The 20,759-nt window shown below is 40.9% G+C and overlaps 2 protein-coding genes across 3 annotated transcripts; both read left to right on the forward strand.

Moving 5' to 3' along the window:
* Window positions 1-524: 524 nt before the first annotated feature.
* Window positions 525-6,288, forward strand: emc10 (ER membrane protein complex subunit 10). Of its 2 annotated transcripts, XM_070923286.1 has the most exons (8): window positions 525-645; window positions 783-849; window positions 1,267-1,379; window positions 1,705-1,818; window positions 2,502-2,686; window positions 3,015-3,108; window positions 4,581-4,678; window positions 5,727-6,288. In XM_070923286.1, the coding sequence occupies exons 1-7, from the start codon at window positions 553-555 to the stop codon at window positions 4,665-4,667; spliced, it is 753 nt and encodes a 250-aa protein (XP_070779387.1). In that variant the 5' UTR covers window positions 525-552; the 3' UTR covers window positions 4,668-4,678; window positions 5,727-6,288. The 2 variants fall into 2 exon arrangements, with proteins under 2 accessions (XP_070779387.1, XP_070779386.1); XM_070923285.1 differs by lacking the exon at window positions 4,581-4,678.
* Window positions 6,289-13,312: 7,024 nt separating this feature from the next.
* Window positions 13,313-20,389, forward strand: LOC139300036 (tripartite motif-containing protein 16). Its single transcript, XM_070923008.1, has 6 exons — window positions 13,313-13,405; window positions 16,378-16,429; window positions 18,252-18,278; window positions 18,436-18,498; window positions 19,499-19,638; window positions 19,985-20,389. Exons 1-6 carry the CDS (start codon window positions 13,313-13,315, stop codon window positions 20,387-20,389), a joined length of 780 nt encoding a protein of 259 aa, XP_070779109.1.
* Window positions 20,390-20,759: the final 370 nt, after the last annotated feature.

The following is a 20,759-nucleotide window of genomic DNA, read 5'->3' on the forward strand; positions in this document are numbered from 1 at the left end:
GTGGTAGTGAGTGTGTGTGTGTGTGTGTGTTTCTGTGTGTTTCTGACTTAGCCTACTTACGGGGGCACATTTCAGTCTAGTGACCAGTGAATTGGGGGTGGCTTGTCCAATTGGGAAAAAGTAGATTTTTGGGTCTGTGGTTGAGGTTAGGGTTAGGTTCGGTTTAGAGTAAGTCTAGAGTCTAATGTCCCCAAACGTGACGTAAGTCAACGTGTGTGTGTGTGTGTGTGTGTGTGCGCGAGAGTTGAGTGGTGAAGCCGTCAGTATAAAACAAACATGTTCAGTGAAAATCATGATACATACCGGTGGACTATCTTAAAATTGGCGGTATAATTTTAAAAGGAAATGAAGTAACTGTAATTATTCGTTCTAGTTAGTTAGACGAGGCCAGAGAAGAAAGAGAAGAAAGGGAATAAAGGCAAAGAAAAGAAAAGAATAAACGATTTACATTATCCTGGATTTTAGAGACTTTTGTTATGAAGAAACACTCCGGAAGTGCTAATGTTTTTGTAGTCGCCTTGACACTGTCTTCCGGTACTCATCTCTGTCAAAATGGCCCGTTTAATACCATTTAAAATTGCAGTCGTTTCCATTGTTTTGTTTGTCGTATGTACCAATTTTGTATGTTGTAACAACGGTAGAAGGGTAAGTGTGAAGTTTTATTTATTTAATCCTGGCATTTGACTGCGGTTAAGCGGAAGCTGCACCTGTTAGCTGTGTACTTAGCATTAGCTTTGACCATCTGAAGGCTAACCGTAGATATATTTTATTTTCATCATCAGGTTGGCGATGCCCTGGACACTGAATTCAGTGGTTTCTCTGTGCCTCTTGAACACTCGTTTGAAGTCGGTGAGAAAGTGTTTTTGTCATTTTATTATTTTTATTTTGCATAAAACGTAATTGCTAATGCTGTTAAGCTAGCTAAGCAGCCTTGTGCTACCAGCGATAACGCCATAACCGAATGGAGAAACCTAGCTACACACCAAACTTCATTAAAAAATCTGTCAGTTGAATTTTTGTTGATGTATCGATAATTTACTTTATCTGGTTCAACATAAGCAGAGATCTTCAGAACTGCCAACGTCGTCTATGAAACTCGGCATGTAGAGTAAACAGCAATAACGTTTTATTTACATTATATTATAATCCGTTATTCAGTTTGCCAATGAGACATTCTTCTTCCTCAGTCTACCCAGATAGCTTAGTATTCTTGCTGAATTTTCTTTGCTTTCCAGTCATATATCTCTGTTATTTCCTTACTCTCAGATGATGTAGCAAAGTTTCGAGTAAGAGGAGCACTGGTGTTGAAAGCTGGGAGGGAGCCCAGCGTCTCACTAAGTCAGAACCAGCTATCAGAGGAAGACAGAACCAAACTGAAGGTGAATATGATATGGTTGACAGGATGTGGACTGACAAGTACTGTAGTTGTGCTTAAAATAAGAGATTACCGAAATCACACAGAGATGGTGTGATTCCTCCTTTTTCAACAAGCAATTTAAGTTATGTTTGGACACATTATGATTATGGACAACCACAGACCAAAAGGCTGCAGCAAACAGTTTAGTCCAAAGTTGTAATGAGCATTGATGCGCAGATTTGTGTAATAGACAAAAATCCTTAGTCAGAGAGCCAGAAGTCATACAAAAGGGTTTGAGTGTGATCAAGCATGGCGTGAACCTGCATCTCTAACATGTTTGTTTACAGGAAGTGGCTGCAGTGGACGGTCTGTACAGAATCAGAGTGCCTCGTGTTTTCCTGCAGGCAGACAGACAGACAGAGCGGCAGGTTGAAGGTTACCTCACAGCGTTTGTCAGAGCCGTATGTATTTCACTTATCCTCAGAAAAAGACTGTATTAGGGAACTGAGAGAGTGTTAGTCCATGAAGAGTCTCATTAATGTTTGAGACGTCTTTCTGCACCGTGTAAGATGTGTGCCATTCATAGGACTAATTAATCAAATGATAGTTCTTTTAAAGGTCTCTCCATAGTTTAATTTAAACTGATAATGAAGGGTAGTATAGTGTTGTTGTTTTTTACTTAAAATATTGTTAAATTAATATTGTTTGTTGTTGTTTTGGTTTACAAGTTCATAGTTGTCTTACTGCCTTTATACAAATGGCACAAACCTACTATCTTAAATGTTTTAGTGAGCCAAAGACAATTTTCCACTCTGGTGGACAATAAAGTTGTATTAAAGTTAAGTCTCAACACTTAATTTTGCAAGATAATATTATCACTTTACAAATATTCAATTCTTCCACTAGAATTCTTTTTTAGGTAGTGTGTAGTTAGATAACCCAAATCTATCCACTTAAATTAAGGATATTTAAGATTAAAAAAAATCATTGTGAAATCTGAAATATCCAACCAGAGTTAATTCCGATTAAGGGCTTTCTAAAATGAGTGTAATATGGATCTAATAGATTAAACTGCATCATGTGATGAAAATATGGGTGATACTAACTGACTAATAATGAACCTGTATTCTGCTCTCATCCTCAGTGTGCCATGGTTGAGTCCCATCTGAGCGACGTCATCGCCCTCCACTCTGACGTCTCTGGGTACCTCATTGGTGTCTCCATAGTGACGCTACCTGGAGCCTGTAGGGGCACTGAGGTTGAGGATGAAGTTGATCTTGAGGTTTTCAACACCACCCTCAGCGTCATGGCTCCCGTCAATGCACCGGGGTCAGTCCTAGATGATATATTTGTTCATTATAAAAGAACTGTTTCAGTTTCTTGCTTTGGTTTTCTTCCTTCCAATCTAACTACTTCATAAAGCTTGATTGCTTATGGTGGCACATTGCTACCATGCATATCTGTAGCTGTCTGTGCATTAGTGAAATCCTCTTGGGTAGCTTTTTCAGATTTCTTTGAGTCAGTAATATTTGCCTTGGCGTAACAGCTTTACATCATTTCCCCATAGGTAGAACAAGTCTCTCTGCTCTTTGCTGCCTTTCAGATACACTCTCTGTTTGGGGGTTTGTTTGAATACTAATTGCCAACTTTCTTCCAGACCTGAGACGGCTCTGTTCCTTGAACGAATGGAACAGGAATCTGAGAAGAAAGGGAAGAATCCACAAGAGCAGAAGTCTTTCTTTGCTAAATATGTAAGTACTCCCACTAAAAACTGCTGATCGGGCCAGCAGGCGGTGCCTAAAGATATATTCTCTGCCTTTGGTAATTGGGTTCTGATGATTGTAATGGCCCATATAGTTAATGAATACATGAAAATTACTATTTGCTCCATCAGACCCACCACAACTTGTTCTATACTTGCAGTATGTGTTAAAATATAGCATAGAGGGAACATCAATACAGAACATTTTTCTTCTGTTTCATTTGCCAATATTTGTGGTGGAAAAGTAGGAATGTCCCCTAAAAAGTCAAAAAGGTTGCACATCTTTTGTTTTTTCTCCCTGTTTCATTCTGTGTTTTGGATTCACTCGACCATGTGCTTCAGTCAGTCCTGTTTAAGGGTGCTCTCACACCTGTTGTTGGTTCATGTGGTTCAGATTCACATTGATGCCTTTTAGTTCCGGTCCAGTTCGTGTTCACCAGGACTTTTTACAAACGAACCAAGAGAAGCAAACATGAAGTCATAACTAAGTGACTGGGTGGTTTTGGTTGCTGTCATTTGGCGTCATCAGTGCTACATGGAAATTTAAATTCCAGTGTCTTGACAGCAATTCATGCTGCACTTTACTGAACCTGATGTGTTTATTTAGCTTCTCTACTGTCACAAGTAGGAACTGATTATGAACATTGTTAGTCAGCTGGACCTCGTACATCATAGAACAGTGGCTTTTTGTACCGTAATATCACGGGAGAATAATTACTGCGCCATCGCCACATTTCGCTCATTTCAGTCACTTTTTATTGGGGAACTGTTGAAAAACAGGGAGTTGGACACAAGTTAAACAAATCTCTCAACCCCATTTCACTCTCTGGTTGATCAGGGGAAACCCCAGCACTCACGTGATGATGTTACCATGGTTACCAAATGACCTTGTAGGAACACTTTGCTTATACAGATCAGTAGATCGCTTTCTTCACAACCAGTACATTGATTTAATAGTCTTTTAGCTTTCAATGTATGCTAAAATCATATATCTACTGTCTCTCAGTCCTGTGGTTGGTCTGCTTTGCTTTCACCACATAAACAAAGTCAGAGCCCACCAGAGTTTTCACGCTTCCAGAGTTAGTTTTCACCGAACTAAACAGGTTAGGTGTGAAAGCACCCGAAGCCCTTGTCATGGTGTGAGACCCAGCTCTGTACTGCCATGCTTCCCTGTGTGATGCTGTCGCCTTGAACTGAAAAACTTAGTAACATGAAAATTATTCATATTTTACAAGCAGTGGTGAGATTTTGTTTGTCCTCTGACATTTTGAGCTGTCAGTTGAGTAAAAACGTCTCTCCATTCGAGCTTCATGGTTTGAAACTTTCCCACAGAGAAGCTGGTCTTGTATCCTCTCGCTTGATCTCTGTCTTGTTGTGCTCTGTGCTGTGTTCAGTGACCTGTGTTGACTCTGTGCTGCATCCAGTGACAGTGTGTTGACTTGGCGCTGTGCTGTGTTCCAGTGGTATTTGATTCTGGGAGGTGCAATCTTCCTCATGGCCACCAATTCAGCACAGCCCCCAGCAGGGGGAGGAAGAGAGCAGAGCTGATTCCCGCTGAAGTACTGTTTTCTTACTTGTGGCTCGTTCTGTTCCCCCTTCCTCCTCTGTCAAGTTATGTATTAACTTCTAAGCAATATGACTAACTGAACCCCCCCCCCCCCCCCCTTGTTTCCCATTCATTCCCTCTTTTCCACTCTTTTTTTCCAGGTTTAATGCCAAACACATTTCAGACTGATAAAGCAAAGCTCCATTTACTTTAATTCAATACTTAGTATGAGGAAGCCGCCATGCTGAACCATCAAGAAACCCTAAATCTTAAAGCAACTACAAGGACCTTTCATTTTGTGTTGATTTTGGCGGCCCCTGTGGACAAAAGTGATAGTGTTTCAAAACTTGTCATACTGTGTCATAAAGATGTTGATCTTGCATTTGTTTTGGAAGTGAGTGACATTAGACTCTCCATGTCTCCTTTGCATACTCATAATCACAGAAAGCTTTGCGCTCCTTTCTTTGCTCGACAAAGGCAGCTAACGTTAACCAAAGTGTTAGCTAGCTTTGTTTTTGTTCTTCGGACAAATCTTTTTCTCTTCGCTGATCCGGCCCCAGTGTCAGCCATAACTACAAAACATCACATGAAGTCTCCTCCTGCTTCCTTTTAACTGGCTAACATACTACTCACTGCAAAAATGTAAACATAGGCTCTTCCAGCCTGCGTTTGGTGGGGAATCGAACCCAGCGACAGCCATTAAGAGTTACTATGTAGAAATAGCCAATCTTCTCACTGATGGTCTTGTTTGTTTATGTAGGTCATAAAGAGGCATCGGTAATAAATTGAGACTGTTTCATAGCCAGTTAAAACTCCTTGTAGTTGCTTTAATTGTCTGCGTGAATATGTTGAGCATGTGTTTGGTGTTTGACCCTGAGATTTCTTCCTTATTCTACAGTCTCTCACCCACTTGAACACTTTATCTTTTCTTCTTCTTCTGTTCAGATAATAAATTGATCCTAATCTGCGATGACCAATCTGGAACTGTTGAAAAGATCTCAGTTAAATTTGTTGTCTTGAAAACTAATATCGTTATATTTATTTCTATATTTTCTCTCCAGTGGATGTACATCGTGCCTCTCGTTCTCTTCCTGATGATGTCTGGAGCTCAGGACCAATCAGGTGGAGGAGCCGGGGGCGGAGCAGCCAGTGGAGGTGGCCGATGATCAACACGAACAACAGCTTGTTTTGTTTGATGAACATTTATGAAACAATAATTCTCTTGAACAGTTTGTAAGTGCTGTACATAATGCTATTTAATGAGGATACATGTCTGTCACACAGGACTTCATCTGGTACAGTAAAGAGGAGATATTGTGCCCTGCAGGTGACTGCGTTTTTAATACTAATGTGAAAATAAAGTATTTATTACTTGACCTGCTTTTTGTATGTCACTCAGACTGAAGATTTGAACTCTTGGTTCTCAGCTACAGGTGCTGATTTACTCTGAGGCTCAGATTTAGGTCTGACACCAGTTCAGTAATGCACATACTATGGACAGTAGATCAGTGTATAAGGTATATAATCAGAAAGGGGGCTGATTAGTGAAGAATAGTGATTAATCATGATTTTAGATGAGAATACTCCCATGAAAATAACAAAATAAAGACTTGTGAAAATGTAGGCAGAGTTGTGGAGTTTATCTTTTAGTATTTCATATAAAATACTAAAAGGGGGGGGGGGGGGTGGCGCGGGGGATCCAGAACCACTTCTCAGTGTCAGTTTGAACTGGAAAGCCTCCACTCAGCTGTTTAATCCTTTATAATACAGCCAGGGGTTTACCACGTTGGGACAAGAGCAGCTGCTGTTGTCCCACAACAAGTGAATACTGTTGTGACAGTTGACAGTATTCAGTAAATACTGTTTGTATATAAATATATTCCTAATATTCCTCCCAATGCTTCATATGCATGTTTATACAGACTGTTCTGTTTCCTTTGTCTTTCCCATTCTTCCTTTATTCAGCGTCCTCTGATGGTTTTGGAATTCCTTGAGTACAATAATAAGATTTTGAGACCTTAAAATTCAAGGAAGCTGCTAAAACTCTCAGTGAGTCCAGGATTTTTGTAGAATCAGACCAGAATATTTACTTGATTTATACATTCATTGTTTAAATGTGTTCATTAGATTTTTTTATTTTAAAATGATTTATCTAAACATCTAAATATCTATCTAAATATTCTGCTGAATGAATTCTAAAAGCACAGTGGACTACATCACAGTCTCAGTGGGAAATCTGTTTCTGCGTTACTGCCAAGACAGACGCCACTCAGAACCGTATCTGCTCATCACTGTCTTTTATATGTTTTTTTCTGCACATAAAAAAGCACTCTGTCTTTAACACAAAAATTAATATATAAAAGTGAAATCTGTAAAACAAAGAAATCTGAATATTAGTGAATAGTGATATTGTACTTGAACCAAAAAGAATAAAAAACAGCATTTAAGACATACCTTAAGATGACAACTGAGTGGTGATTTAAACGTGCGGTCAAAGGCAAACACTAACAATTTAAATCTTACAAAAGCAAGCCTGGAAACTTGGAGGGCAGAGTACAGCTCAGCATCCAGCAGACGGTCCAAACTAAAGGGCGGCCACCAGTCTGCCGCGGATCCTGACTGATCCCGATCATCCTGCCACCTATCTGTGTATTTATAATCATGAGTCGGGGAGTGACATCACAGATTCAAAACAACACGGCTTTAGAGACAGAATGTCCTAAAATCCCTGTGTCAACATCGCCTCTCCTCCTCCTCGTGCCGCTCAGTCAGTCTGGCTGTTTTTAGTCTCTCTGCCCAACTGTGAGGAATATCCTCTTATTTTAGGAGGCTCAGCGTTGAGCTTCAACACTTCAGTGCCCTCTGCCCCCCTTCAATCACCAGCCAGGCCTTTCCCAGAAGGACCCACCAAGTCACACAAACACACACCGCCCCGCTCTGCGGCTGCTTTTCAATCGCCTGCTATCTTGCAGCACAACATGAGAAATAAGGCGATAACGACAGCTGAGGGAAACGGGAGAGTTTGAATGAAGTGAGCCGGACGACAAAAGTCATCAGTTTGTAAAGAGATCTGCTCCTGTCGGGTGGGGTCAGAGGTTACACCGAGAGAGAAGCTGGTGAGCTGTCCAATGATGTAAAAGGCTATCATCAGAGTAAATTCAATTAAACATGTTTTCAAATGTTTCCTATACGGTCCAGCTCCTTATTCCACTTTAAAAGCGCTATCTCAGCCGTGTGTGTGGGATTCTACTTTCAGCATAAACACTAATGAATCATGGGAGACCTATCAGCATGGGCTGTGATATATGTTCATGTACCAGGAAGCCGGGGGACGCTGACACTGAGACACATGATTGTTGAGATCTTTAGGAATGAAATCATACTGTATGTTTGCAGTTACATTCAAGCCACACATGAACATAGGTTGCTTTCAGCAAGTGCATAACAGATAGGAAAATGTATACAGGCTAAGATTAACAAGCACCATTTATATTTTAAAGACCCATCTTGGGACGTGCGTTGCAAATTAGCTGAGGCCATAAATGCTGTGGTGTGTGGCATTAATGTGTGCTATTACCTGTCCCTATACAAGTAAACAAATAAATATCCAACTGAAATGGAAATACTAACAAATTATAGTATTAGAATGACAGATAATGACAGATAACGAGCATTATTAGGTTGTTATTACTGTATAGTAACTGCATGTTACAATTATTACAGTTTGAAAAGACTAAACTAAAAGAGGTTTTTGTACATTTTAATGGATACGATTGCTGTTTTAAGATATTTAACATAATTTAGGAAGATGCATATCATAGCCTCCAGTATCGAGAAACCTACCCCTCTGCCACAGCTTGTGCTTCAATACAGTCCACTGGGGCAATCATTTCTGCCTCCAAAAACCATAATAAATCTCTTTTCGACATGTAGAGGTAGAGGTGCTATCTATCCAGGTTTACTGTACATTTTTACCAGAAGAAGGACTTTGAGTCAGTTACACATCGACTGGAGTTGCGTATTCTCTGTTCTGTAAAGGCGCCGGTATCCTCCCCCCCCCCCCCCCCCCCCCCCCCGCACCTTTGTTACTTCGGAATTAGGGCACTGCATCTGACAGCTTCTGCAAATTTCACACCCAGTTCACACAGTGATTGGCCTACTGTGTGGAGGTGAGAAGGTTGGCAGGGTTTGAACTCTTTTTTCATTCTTGACACTGTTTCTGTCACTTTGAACAACACAACAACAGTGCATGAACTATGACTATGAATGCCCCCCAGGAAAGATTGCCCCGATGTGTGCAGAGATGGGTGTTGATTCTCAGTGGATTCAGTACTACTAAACTGCAACCTTAAGACACCAAATAGAATTCAATGGCTCTTTAAGTCATTGTGCAACCTTGGTTTAATCACTAATTCAATTCAATTAAAGTAGCAGGCCTTGTTCATAGCAGCATTATTATTGATAAGGCTTCCTCTCACAGTGACATGAAACTACTTGTCTCTCATTCCTGTCACTTTGGCTTTACTGGTTGTTTCTCCAGCCACATGCCATTGATAAGTACACCAATAACTTTTTAGAGCTCTTGTGTCATACAGGAATGCAGAACATTTCCCACTACATCCAACCTGGTCATATACACAGTGCAGAGCAGAAGAGGCCAGTAGATCAAATGTTGTGTGAATCATTCATTAAACATTGTGCTTTGTAAACCTGTAACAGGTGATTGACAAGATATCCACATGCTCACATGTTTTTACTAACATGGAGGGAGTATAACAGGTAGATGATGTAGTACAGAGAAATATTACAGAAGAAAACATGATCGGGGGGGGGGGATTACATATTACATACATGAAACAGGCTGCCGCTTGAATAGCTGCAGTTACTCATAAATCTCATGGCTCTCTGTCACTTGGAGACCACCGATGTCAGCATGACACCATGTGTTAAACAGAACATACCCCCTCTTATTACATGTCGTGATTTAGGAGCAGTTACAAGGTTTATGTTGCACTAAAGGTGCGGGGGGCATGTTGATTTTGGCTTCGTTGTTTTCACACTGTAAATCTGGACACTTGAACCAAGCGCGGTTTATTGAAAATAAGCCATGACCGATAACTAAATATGAACCCAAAATTTAAATTTGCAAGTCTTTGTTAAAGATTAAACCAGTGTTTTTCAACCTTTTTGGTTAATGATCCGTCACAAGACAACAGTGTCTACTTGAGGCCCTTTGTCACGTTTCAGGTGTCTGAGTTGTCATCAGTTCCATTAAAGAGGCAGTCCCACTCTGAACTCCTCAGATTAGGTCAGATTATTAAATATTTCACAAAAACAGCAATGAATACACATTTTATGCAGCAGAACTTTGATTTTTCTTTTTTCCTCCCATTAATCATCTCAAGACCCCTCAGATTTATCCTCTGACCCTTTGGAGGGGGCCTGACCCGTAGATTGGGAACACCTGTATATAAAGTTGTTAAAACCAGCTCCACCGCGAGCAGCAACAGTAAAATGCAGCTTACGCATTGATCAGTCTATTATGTAATATATAATAACACATCAACTTTTACTTTTGATACTTTGAGTAGATTTAGCTGATAATATTTTTGTACTTTAAATACAGGACTTTTACTTTTTACATTGCTGTACTGCTACTTTTACTGAAGTAAAGGATCTGAATTGTGATTCACATCAAGTAATAAACAGCAGTTGTTTCAGACTTCAGTCACTCTGAAATACTGAGAGCCAAATACACGTGGGCAAAAACAGTGAGAGGGAAGCGAGAAGGAGGAGGCACCTGCCTTGTCAATCAGAGGAGAGCCGAGAAGACTACAAGGGGAAGTCTTGACAGTCCCTGAAAAGCATCCCAGCAGGCCTTCAAAGATTACAGCCTTACACTTATTGTATCCCCCGCGTCCAATCATGCTATACATTTCACCATAGCACCATCATGTTAACATGTAATGAAGTATCAGGGCATTTAACGGCCAAGCTGGGTGGTAACGTATACTGGAATATTGCATAGTGATCGTTGATGTTGGGCATAGTGCCCCTAAACACACCCAAAGGTCAAAGTACAATACTATTTAAGCCCACTGACCGACAGCAGTAAGCAGCAGGTGTTGAAATTTGTTTTCATGCCTCACACGGAGCGTATCTGGTATTATAGGAGCTAAGCGGGTAGTTACGCCACATTAAAATTCTTCTTCTAATAGCAGTGAGACACTTTCTCGTGACAGGGAATTATTTCCTATTAAGTTGTATCAATTAAGACGTGCCAGTTCAGGAAGCAAACACTTCATTCCAGCATTATCTGGACCTTCACTCTGTCTGTGGTTGCTGATAACAAGAGAATAAGAAAAAAGCTTTTTTTTTTCCTTCATTTTGATTTGTGATGCAACAACTTGCAGATGAGAGCTGATCCATTCAGTGGGGGCATGCAAGTTTTGCATAAACGCATATATGATCAGTGCATAAATTATGATTTATGATTTATCAACAACCTACAATGTTAAAATGCTGCTTACAGTACATATAAATGTGCTGGCAGAGTAATCCCATAAGGCATACTTCATTAATACCTTTAACATAAATTATAGAATATGCCATTCTGGCTAGCAGGTTTAACTTTTGACTGCATTTGTATATTTTATGTTGTGGTATTATTGTTGATGTGACTACTTTTCCAAACACTGGATCTATTTTACTGAGTGCAAGAGAAATGTCATGAACACCACCTGATAACATGTGTTCTGACATCCAAAAGAGTTCTTTCTGCATCTCAGGCTTCTAGTTTTAAAATGTTACAGTTTAAGATTGAATTTTGAAAATTCACACATTTGTTGGACCGTTAATTGCTTCATGATCACAGACACATATACAGACATGCAAGGAAAGGGAGCAACCAGAAGTGGAAAAAAATATTGAATTGAGTGACCTAAGTGAAAGATACAGAACCCCTGAAGTCTGTATTTTGTGCACATTAGATGTGGATCGATATGGATCTTGTTCACACAAGACATTAGATACATCTTATGCCAAGATAGATAATAACGTGCACACAAGATAAAAAATATATACAGTGCTTAACAAATGTATTAGCCCCCCACCCAGTGTGAGGTGTTTGCCACCGCTGCCCTAAATGAACAGTATTGCTGATGACCAAAATATTTGATGTTTCTGTAATGGTTAATCCACCAGTATGTGCAAGCCAAGCTCTTTAATCAAAATTATATCTTTAATGCTAAAATATAATTATTGTTGTTATCCATGAATTCTCAAATTTACGGTTTTACAAAAAAGCAGAAAAAAATAGTAAAGCGCATTACTATTTTTTGCTGAAAAATTTGCTGAAGAATTTGAAATTTGCTGAAGAGTGCAAGCTGTTATCAGGGCCAAAGGAGGTCACACAAAATATTAAGATTTTTGGTTAATATATGTGAATAAGGACTATTTAGTTGTTCCAGTTTGTTATTTGCCTAATAAATAACAATACAATTTTTAGTTTGAAACAAGTTTTTGACAGATTTCTAAAATATTTGTGTTTTCTCATTTTTATGACAGGTGGTCTAATAAATTTGTTAAGCACTGTATATAATATTTTTGGACTGCAGGAAGAAGAAGGAGGAAAAGGTTTATTTATTTAGCTCTCCTCAACACCAGAGATTACAAAGTGCTTTACGAGAAAAAAAAGAATAAAAAACCATATAGGCCTACACAAGTAAACAATAGTAAACCATACAAATGTACATCAGGTCACATGAATGATAAATTAAACTCTTTGTTTTTTAATATAAAATGTGCCTGATAGAAGCCAAAATAGAGACAGACTTTAAAGAGCTCATTACAAATGAATCTGTGATCAATTAAAAGTCTTTACCTGAGACGAGTGAAAAGCAACGTCAGCAACATTCGCGCGCACAGACTAGTAACAAGCTGTTATTTTCAAGCTCTGACCACATCAGCAGTTCAGTACACTTTGCCAGAGTGCTCAGCAGCTGCTGATTGATGGGATCTGGGATTGACGACAGCTCTCCAGTGAGTCGCTGGCTGCCATCTTAAATACTGAAGGCCCCCCCGTCTGCTCCCCAGAAACAAGCACCCCTATAGCTTGTTTCAGGGTCAGTTTAAGTTGCAGTTTTAAAACGAGTGGCCTTTCGTTCTTGTATCAGAGTTTGTCGTGTAAATTTACCCACCATGTGAATTCAGGCACTAAAATCTGTAGAAATACATATATATATATATATATATATATATATATATATATATATATATATATATATATATATATATAAATGTGTGGGCACCACCTTCGACCCCCACAAAATCATCTTTCCATTCATCATAAAAACTCAACTTTGTTTATGTCGTTTCATATCTGGGGTGTGCACCTCGTGCACATGCTCAATCCATGTGTATGCAAATGGGCATGCATACTTGGGATATACTGGGTATTTATCTGATCCCGAGAAAGGATCAGGAGTTTCATGTGACAGGGCCAACCCTTTGGGTAACCGTTACATCCAACCAAAACGTATGCACATTCCCCCCTCCCCGCTCGTTCCCCCCCTCCCCACTCATTTGGAAGTCAATAAGAGGGACCCTCCAGAGATGCACAGCCACTATCACAAGACTTCCCCGTTTGATGCCAAACAGCACCGTGAGCACCAAGAGAATCATGCCTGTGCCCAAGAAAGCAGGTAAGAAACCGTCCTCACCTGGATGTCTGTGGGGGCCAGTGGGGGCCTTAATACCACGAGAGTGAAAGCATCACCTGCTAGTCATTTGTCATTGAAACTAAAGCACAGGTAAGATGTACTGATTAAAGTGTTTTTGTAATTGCATGATTCAAACTTGTCTCAATGTGGCCTTTAAACTCACGGCTCAGTTTATAATTATAGCGACCTTCTCTCTTCTGCACTGAAATTCACAAATCATAACTCCTGTCTTACAAATAGCAGTATTAGAGCATTTTCATATTCAAAATCATAATTATTCATTTTGTTTTTTATATTCTCTCTCTGTATATAAGTGTAAGATCACATCAATAATCGTGCAAAACAGAGCGCGCAGATGAACCATACGGTATTATTTTAGTTATTAGTGTGAAACTGCTTGAGCAGGTATAACTTTATTAAATGCTTGTCAGTGTTTTATTACTGATTAATTATCTGTTTCATATTTGTTTATTGGATGTTGTTAAGTTTCCTCATGCTGACCATCCCTGTAAGTCAGCTACGAGCCAAACATCCTTCATCACCTTGGATTCTGCCAGTTTTCTCCGGTCCATTAGTCATGTCAACAAAGTGCATGAAAGAGCCTCTCCCCTCGGCGGTTTTGGTTTCTTCTGCACTCTGTGCCGTCGCTTCCCGAATTCCCTTCAATGTCAAAGCCTCATCTGCAATTTCAGAGCTCATATGTCTGTCAGTCATTCTGGTTTCTCTCCCTGAGCAACGTGACACACCTGCCTCAGCATGCTCGCATTGCTTCGTCCTCTTTCTGTCTCTACTTCAGGTAGTTGCTTCATATGAACATCTATTGTCCCCCTCCTGCGTCTTTTGGATATTTCTAATTCATGCTCAGTGTTTCCCATTCTATAATAGCTTCCATAACTCAGACACCCCTTTTCCCCTCTCCCCAACTCCCAGCCCAAATGTTACTATCCCTCCTCTGGCAGCCTCAGTAATGAAGTGTGAAATGCTGCACAGTAATTCAAGCCCACAGTAATGTAAAGGTCCATCTTGTTTTTATAAACGGCTGTCTGATTCTGCCATTATGTAACGTACGGCACACGCCAGCCTCTGTACTTGAACTTCTCCTTAAGGAATTAGTACCATCAAATGTTTATTTGTCACCATAACTGAGAGATAGCCTCATAAACTAATGTCATTAGCTAATGGTGGTTGCATAAAATACACTAAACATGATTGAATAACGTATTTAATGTGGCAATTCTGTGCAGGAGCTCACAGGAGGAGTCACATTTTATGGATCAGTCCCATTCTACTACTGTGCTTTCTACTAGTCTTTTCTGCTTCAATTCTTCCTTTTCCCAGAATCCATGAGTTTTATTTCCTTCCCCTCTCCCATCTGGCTTCCAGCCAGGGAATCTTGACAGGGACCAGAGGGATGAGCCTGGGCCCACGCCACCCCTGCTCATCTCTCGCCCTCCTCCTCCTCTCTTCTGATCATGCTGTTTCAGTGGGATGTTTTGAACCTGATCTGCACAGATAATGTAACTCTGTCCCACTGAGAGGGGAATCTGGGGAGGGAACTAGTCCACCAGGCGACCGTCCAAAACAAACTCATTCACACTCATGATTGAAGCATCGAGAGATCCAGCGTTGACCTTTTGGCAGGGTCCCGCTGAGCTGTTCACTCCTTTAAACATGTGCTCAGGAGGACCAAACTCATGTTTTGTATCTTGTCCTTCACGCAAAAGCTCTACCTCACTGCTGATCTTTCATCCTGTTGAAGTTACACACAAATACAGCTCAGTTACTTGACAGTTTTCGCTCAAACTCCAACAGATTCACCCAGATATTCGTCCAGAATCCTTCTTCTTGATTCATGAGGCATCTTTTTTATGATCCCTCTGCCCTTAAACACTGTAATGCCTCACACCTCACTCTTGCATCGCACTCCGTCTCCTCCATGTCTCTATCGCTGTGATGTCAAGTCATCAATCTTGTTGAGTATCTGATTATCTCTGTGGGGCTTTCCTGTTGATCCCGCTGAGCTTGGACAGGCATCCGCATGGGTTTAACCTCCACCGAGCAGCCGGAGCACTGGCATATCTCCAATCACCCACCTCACTTACTGCCAGCCTGATATCTCACTCCAAGGTTACCCGAGGTGTTCGCTTCGTGCCCCTCAGATAGAAGCCAGAAACATCTTATAGATCTGAAGAGGAATTTATTCACAGTGTAGCGTTTCTCCGAACGTCTGTCGTCTAATCTATCCTCAGTAATTTCTCTCAATGCCTCGATGAAACCAGCAATAATGCACAAGGCTTGTCTTTCATCGTGTCCCTGTCTCACCTGCTGTGTTCCTTTATGGACGAGATGAGGGAAGGAGGGGAAGAAAGACGAATGAAGTGATCTGTCACCAGCGTTCTTCTGCTTCACCAATTTCTAATGACGACTATATGACCTTCACTCAATCCCTCTCTGTCCTGCCAGATGTCTCCTCCTGTCCTCTTGTGCTCCGTCCATCTGCTGTTCAGCATTATGTGCGTGGATGAACAATGTATGCAGACTTTCTTTGGAAGTCATGCATGGTGCTCTTGCAGGCTGGCTGCTGAAGTCAGTCAGGACACGTGGACAATGTCCAAACTCAAATCTGGTCTGTAATTGAAGCCTAAGCCTCAGTAGGGTCCAATTAATATTTCTGCATCCCCAGTCAATTATCACATTTTCTGGTCTTAGTGGCTTCAGTCAGGTAATTGTATTCGACATAATGGTCTTGTGCGTAACAGTAATACTGCGTATATTTAGAATTTTAATTACAGTACACAGTATTTTAGACTTTGAAGAGGAGCTGGAGAGCCAACAGTTATAAAGTTGGCCCTCTCATCCTCCCACAACCCTTCTCATCATGTTAGCCACACTTAAAAGAACCGCAGGCCAACACGATTCAGGGAAAGCGATGCCACCCCCTCAATCACATCCGATGCTTGCAGATGTTACCAGACTCCCATTTGTCCTCCAGGTTGTCATGCTCCTGGCGTCCTCCCCAGCTGAGGGTCATGCAGGCTGTAGAGGTCATGTTACCTCAGGCTCAGACATGTGCCGGGGTCGACCGTCCCATCTGAAAGAGTGACTCTCCTCTTCAGGCACATGGCGCCTAGCACTGCTGTGATCCCAGACCAACAGCCGCATTTAAACAAGGCATTCATCGGGGTTATTCAGCGCATTTACACTCATGTGAATAAGACAGTAACACCACACACAAGCTTTACATATGTAAACACCTTAACCTTAAAACAAACAAGGTGTTGAAGCGTCACACAGGATAAAAACACTAACTTATTTCCAGAGGTGGAATGTTACGAAGTACATATATTAAAGTACTCTATCAAGTACAAATTTCAGGTACTTGTACTTGAGTATTTCCATTTTATGCTCCTTCATGCTTCTACTCCACTTCAGAGGGAAATATGGCGTAAACATACCAACATACCAAATCAACAGACTTGACTTCCTTGTAAACCTGTTAAGTTACTGTGGTGTGTTCATTATATAAGATCTCTTTGGGTGTTTTATTTGTTTTGATTAAGTAGAAAAGATCTTTTCTCCATTATGACAATCTGTAAATTCAACACGTCTATCCATCTTCACATATTTCCAGACGTTAAATCATGTAAACTTGTTGGGATGTTCGATTACTGCCAGGTCTTTTCACGATAATGTAAATGTCATGTAGTCATTGGTTGCGCAGGGTTACCACATGACACACGCTAAAACTCAATGACAGAGAGAGTAATAAGCTGTATATGCTGGTATTTCATCCTGATATCATCTGTTTCCATTCTGCCCAAACTGTCGACACAAAATCATTGATCGGGTTTAAAGAATTAAACTAAATTTAACCGACATATTTCTTCAATGAGCGTTGGAACAAGCTGATGCTGAACATACGTGTGATATTCTCAAACTGAGTGGGAAAATGTTATTTTTATCATTAAAGAGAAAATGTATGGGCATAGCTGGTGTTTAAGATTAAGTATACACAAATACGTCTTAAATGAAGTATCGAACGCCTGTTCTCAGGCCCACTAATGCATTTACTACACAGCCATGAGCTAAATGAAAATCCCAGTTAGAAGCACCCTTATATGGAAAAACTGAGGCTGTTCTGTCTAATTTTGGCGATAGCAAAGGACACACAAATCAAGCTAATGTGATGATGTAAGAGTGTGATAGCTGAGTAAGAATGATGAGGAGTTAGTTGTCGGTGTGAAATCTGAGGAACAGTAACCTGACTTGCGCAGAGGGGTGCCGGATGACCAGACCGGCCAGTATTGGATCGCGGTTTTCTCCGAATGTCAGAAGACACAGTGACTCACAAACTGGAGGAGGAGGAAACAAACAGAGATTATACACCAGCCCACAACATGACAAACATGCCCTCGGCGGTGTCAAGTAACAGCATCATACAGAAAGTATATTCTTAGAATGAGACTCCTGCTGTCAGTGGCCCTGATGTGCCTCCTTAACAAATGCATGCTCTGGCCTCCGGATTCCTTATGTTGAAACGTAAACCTTGGCTGGCACGAGGAAGCTTCATGAATCAGTGCTGAGCCGACATAACACGCATACCCCTCTGTGATCTACTGTATGTTGAGAGAAGCAGGTGATTTATGGAGATAAATGGCAGCCTGACAGAGGCATTGATGAAGGGAGAGGCTACAGAGAAAGATGAGTTTACTTGCAGGTGCCGCCCTGAACGCTGTTGGGCATTTCAATTTCTCGTGATATAAGTCGGAGTGAGGAGAATCAGCGGGAAGAGGCAATAAAACACATCCTTCATGTAGTATCTCTTGGTCTTGTGTTGAAATGACACACTGTCTTTCTCTTTTCCAGGAAGAAAGACCAGCAGTGCTGCAGAAGGTAAAGAGCAGCGTGGTGTGTTGCTGTTGGGAGGGATACTGAGACCCATTCATTAACTTAAATAGCTGCTGTCATGCAAATGTGATAATCCACTCATGATAAAGTTTAATGCATTTCCCTTCAATTCTCTTGTTATCTCTCCCGTCTGTCACCTCAGAGAAGCTGCCGCCGTACGAGCCAAACGTCCCTGAACCTACCACCAGGGCCGACTTCATGAAGTGTGAGGCTTCGACATTTCAAATGTCTCATGTAAAAGAAGAACAAACCCGTTCTTAAAAGATCTACTGCCAGCGAAGGCCACACAATATTAATTCAAGCTATTAATGAGTGTGGAGTCTTTAGTGTGCCAAGATAATGATTAATGAAGTCATAACAATTTAGAAAGTAAACATTCAAAATTAGGTTTCAGGCCACAATTTTTAAAAAGATTCACAATTAAATATGACTCGAGAAAGAATTCATCACTTTAACACAGAATAATGACATACTATTTATTTACACATTTAATAAACTTTTTAATAGATTTAATATCACTTTTGGGTCATTTAAATACCTAGCCTAGTTAAATGTAAATACATATAATGTTACAATATATCTGATCATTAACCCATAAAATGAACCAGTCTGTGATGAGTAGATGTCGTACAGTCTTCAGGAATCTTCAGTTGAACAGGAAGTGAATACTTTTATGTATATTTTTACATTATTTTATGTGAATGCCTGAAATTAGTGCAAATCAACGATATAATCTACAGTCAGAAACCAAAATGCTGCAGAAAATCACTTTAATGTTCGCAATTAACAAAGTTGACATGATCATGTAACATTTTTCCTATTTGTAAGAGCAGATATTTGTGACATTTCAGATGGAGATTCAGCCGTCTGACACATTACGTCCTGTAACTGAGCACAGGTCACCAATACCACTAATCAATCAATCAGTCTGTCTTTGATCCGTTTGGTCAACTGAAAAACAAGATATTGATTTTAAATCTTCAAATACAAATTCAGATTGACTAATTACAGCTTTCCCTGCGGGCCTTACTCATACGTGACATAAACTGTCATGTGAACCGACACTGAATATTTTCTTCATTCCCATCCTCTCTGCTTTCTGCTCTTCAGATCTTTGTCCTCTTGATCCCGTCCTTTCGTAAACTGCTTCGGCCGATTCCGTCTCCCACTTTCTGCTTGTGTTTTTTCCCTCTCCGTCCTCTCAGATTGGATCCCTCTCTCTCTGGATGATAAAACTGCACAGAAGCTGTTGTGGATTTCAGAGGGCGGCTCAAAGGTGGCCCGTACGTCCGATGCAGTGTGTCCATATCCCAACAGGCCTGAGAGATACGAACACTCACCTCAGGTAGGCCTGGCTGTGGTCAGGGAATAATCACACCTGCAGCGTTGTCGTCGTTGGTCTTCATCTTAGAAAAAACTGTCCAATTACAACCAAACGGGTGAAAATGTTTTATATCTGACATCATTCGATGTTAACGGATGCGTCAGTGTGTAAGTTTTACTGTTGTGGCTGCTGGAGGTGGAGCTACTTTTAAATACTTTATACACAGTTTAGTCCAGTGGTTCCCAAACTAGGGGTCAAGGACCTCAAAAGAGTCACAGGATAAATATAAAAGTTATTTATAAAAATAACTTCTGACTGTAGCTCAACTCAGCTCCAGTTGTCCCCCCCCCCGCCCCTCCCTCTTTAGGTGCTGTGTAAGGAGAATCTGCTGGGCCGTCGAGGCTACTGGGAGGTGGACTACGATGGCTGGGTGGTGATCGGGGTGGTCTGTGAGAGCGCACCCCGGAAGGGCCAGGACGGGCCCTGCGGCATCGGTGAGAACAGCAGCTCATGGGGCGCCGGCTGGTCTGGTTCCTGCTACCAAGTCTGGACCAACAGCGAGAACCAGGACTTCGAGCTCCCCCAGACCTCCACTATGGGCGTCTACATCGACCAGCCCGCCGGCATCATCAAGTTCCTGTTGGTGGAGGGGGAGGGCGAGAAGGAGGTGCGGCTGATCTCAAAGTTCAAAGCCAACATCCAGGAGAACATTTTCCCCGGGTTCTGGGTTGGCACAAGTTCCTTCTGCCTTATTCGGAAAAAGGATCAGTGACACAGTAGAGGAGGGGGGGGGGGGGGGGTTGGGGGCTTGTAAAGCAGAACTGAAGCACGTCGTGACATCTAGATTGTGTTTGCTTTCTCTGATGCATGAAGAAAGCTCATTCATTTCACATTACCTAATTATTTTGTTTTTATTTGTGGATCTATTCATGTATCTTATTTAACTTTTAGATTTAAGAATTTTAGACGAAGTCTTGTGTGATTTTGTAACACGCAGGACTTTGCATGTAGTAGAGTGCTTGTTTAACTTCAGAGCCTGTATTTTTTTTTTATGCACTAAATGTAGTCAATAAAATCAACTCGTGTAATAACACTGATACACATTATTTATGTGTGATACTGCACAATCAGATAGCAACTCC

The sequence above is a fragment of the Enoplosus armatus genome, chromosome 17, assembly GCF_043641665.1.
Source record: "Enoplosus armatus isolate fEnoArm2 chromosome 17, fEnoArm2.hap1, whole genome shotgun sequence".
Lineage (NCBI taxonomy): Eukaryota > Metazoa > Chordata > Actinopteri > Centrarchiformes > Enoplosidae > Enoplosus > Enoplosus armatus.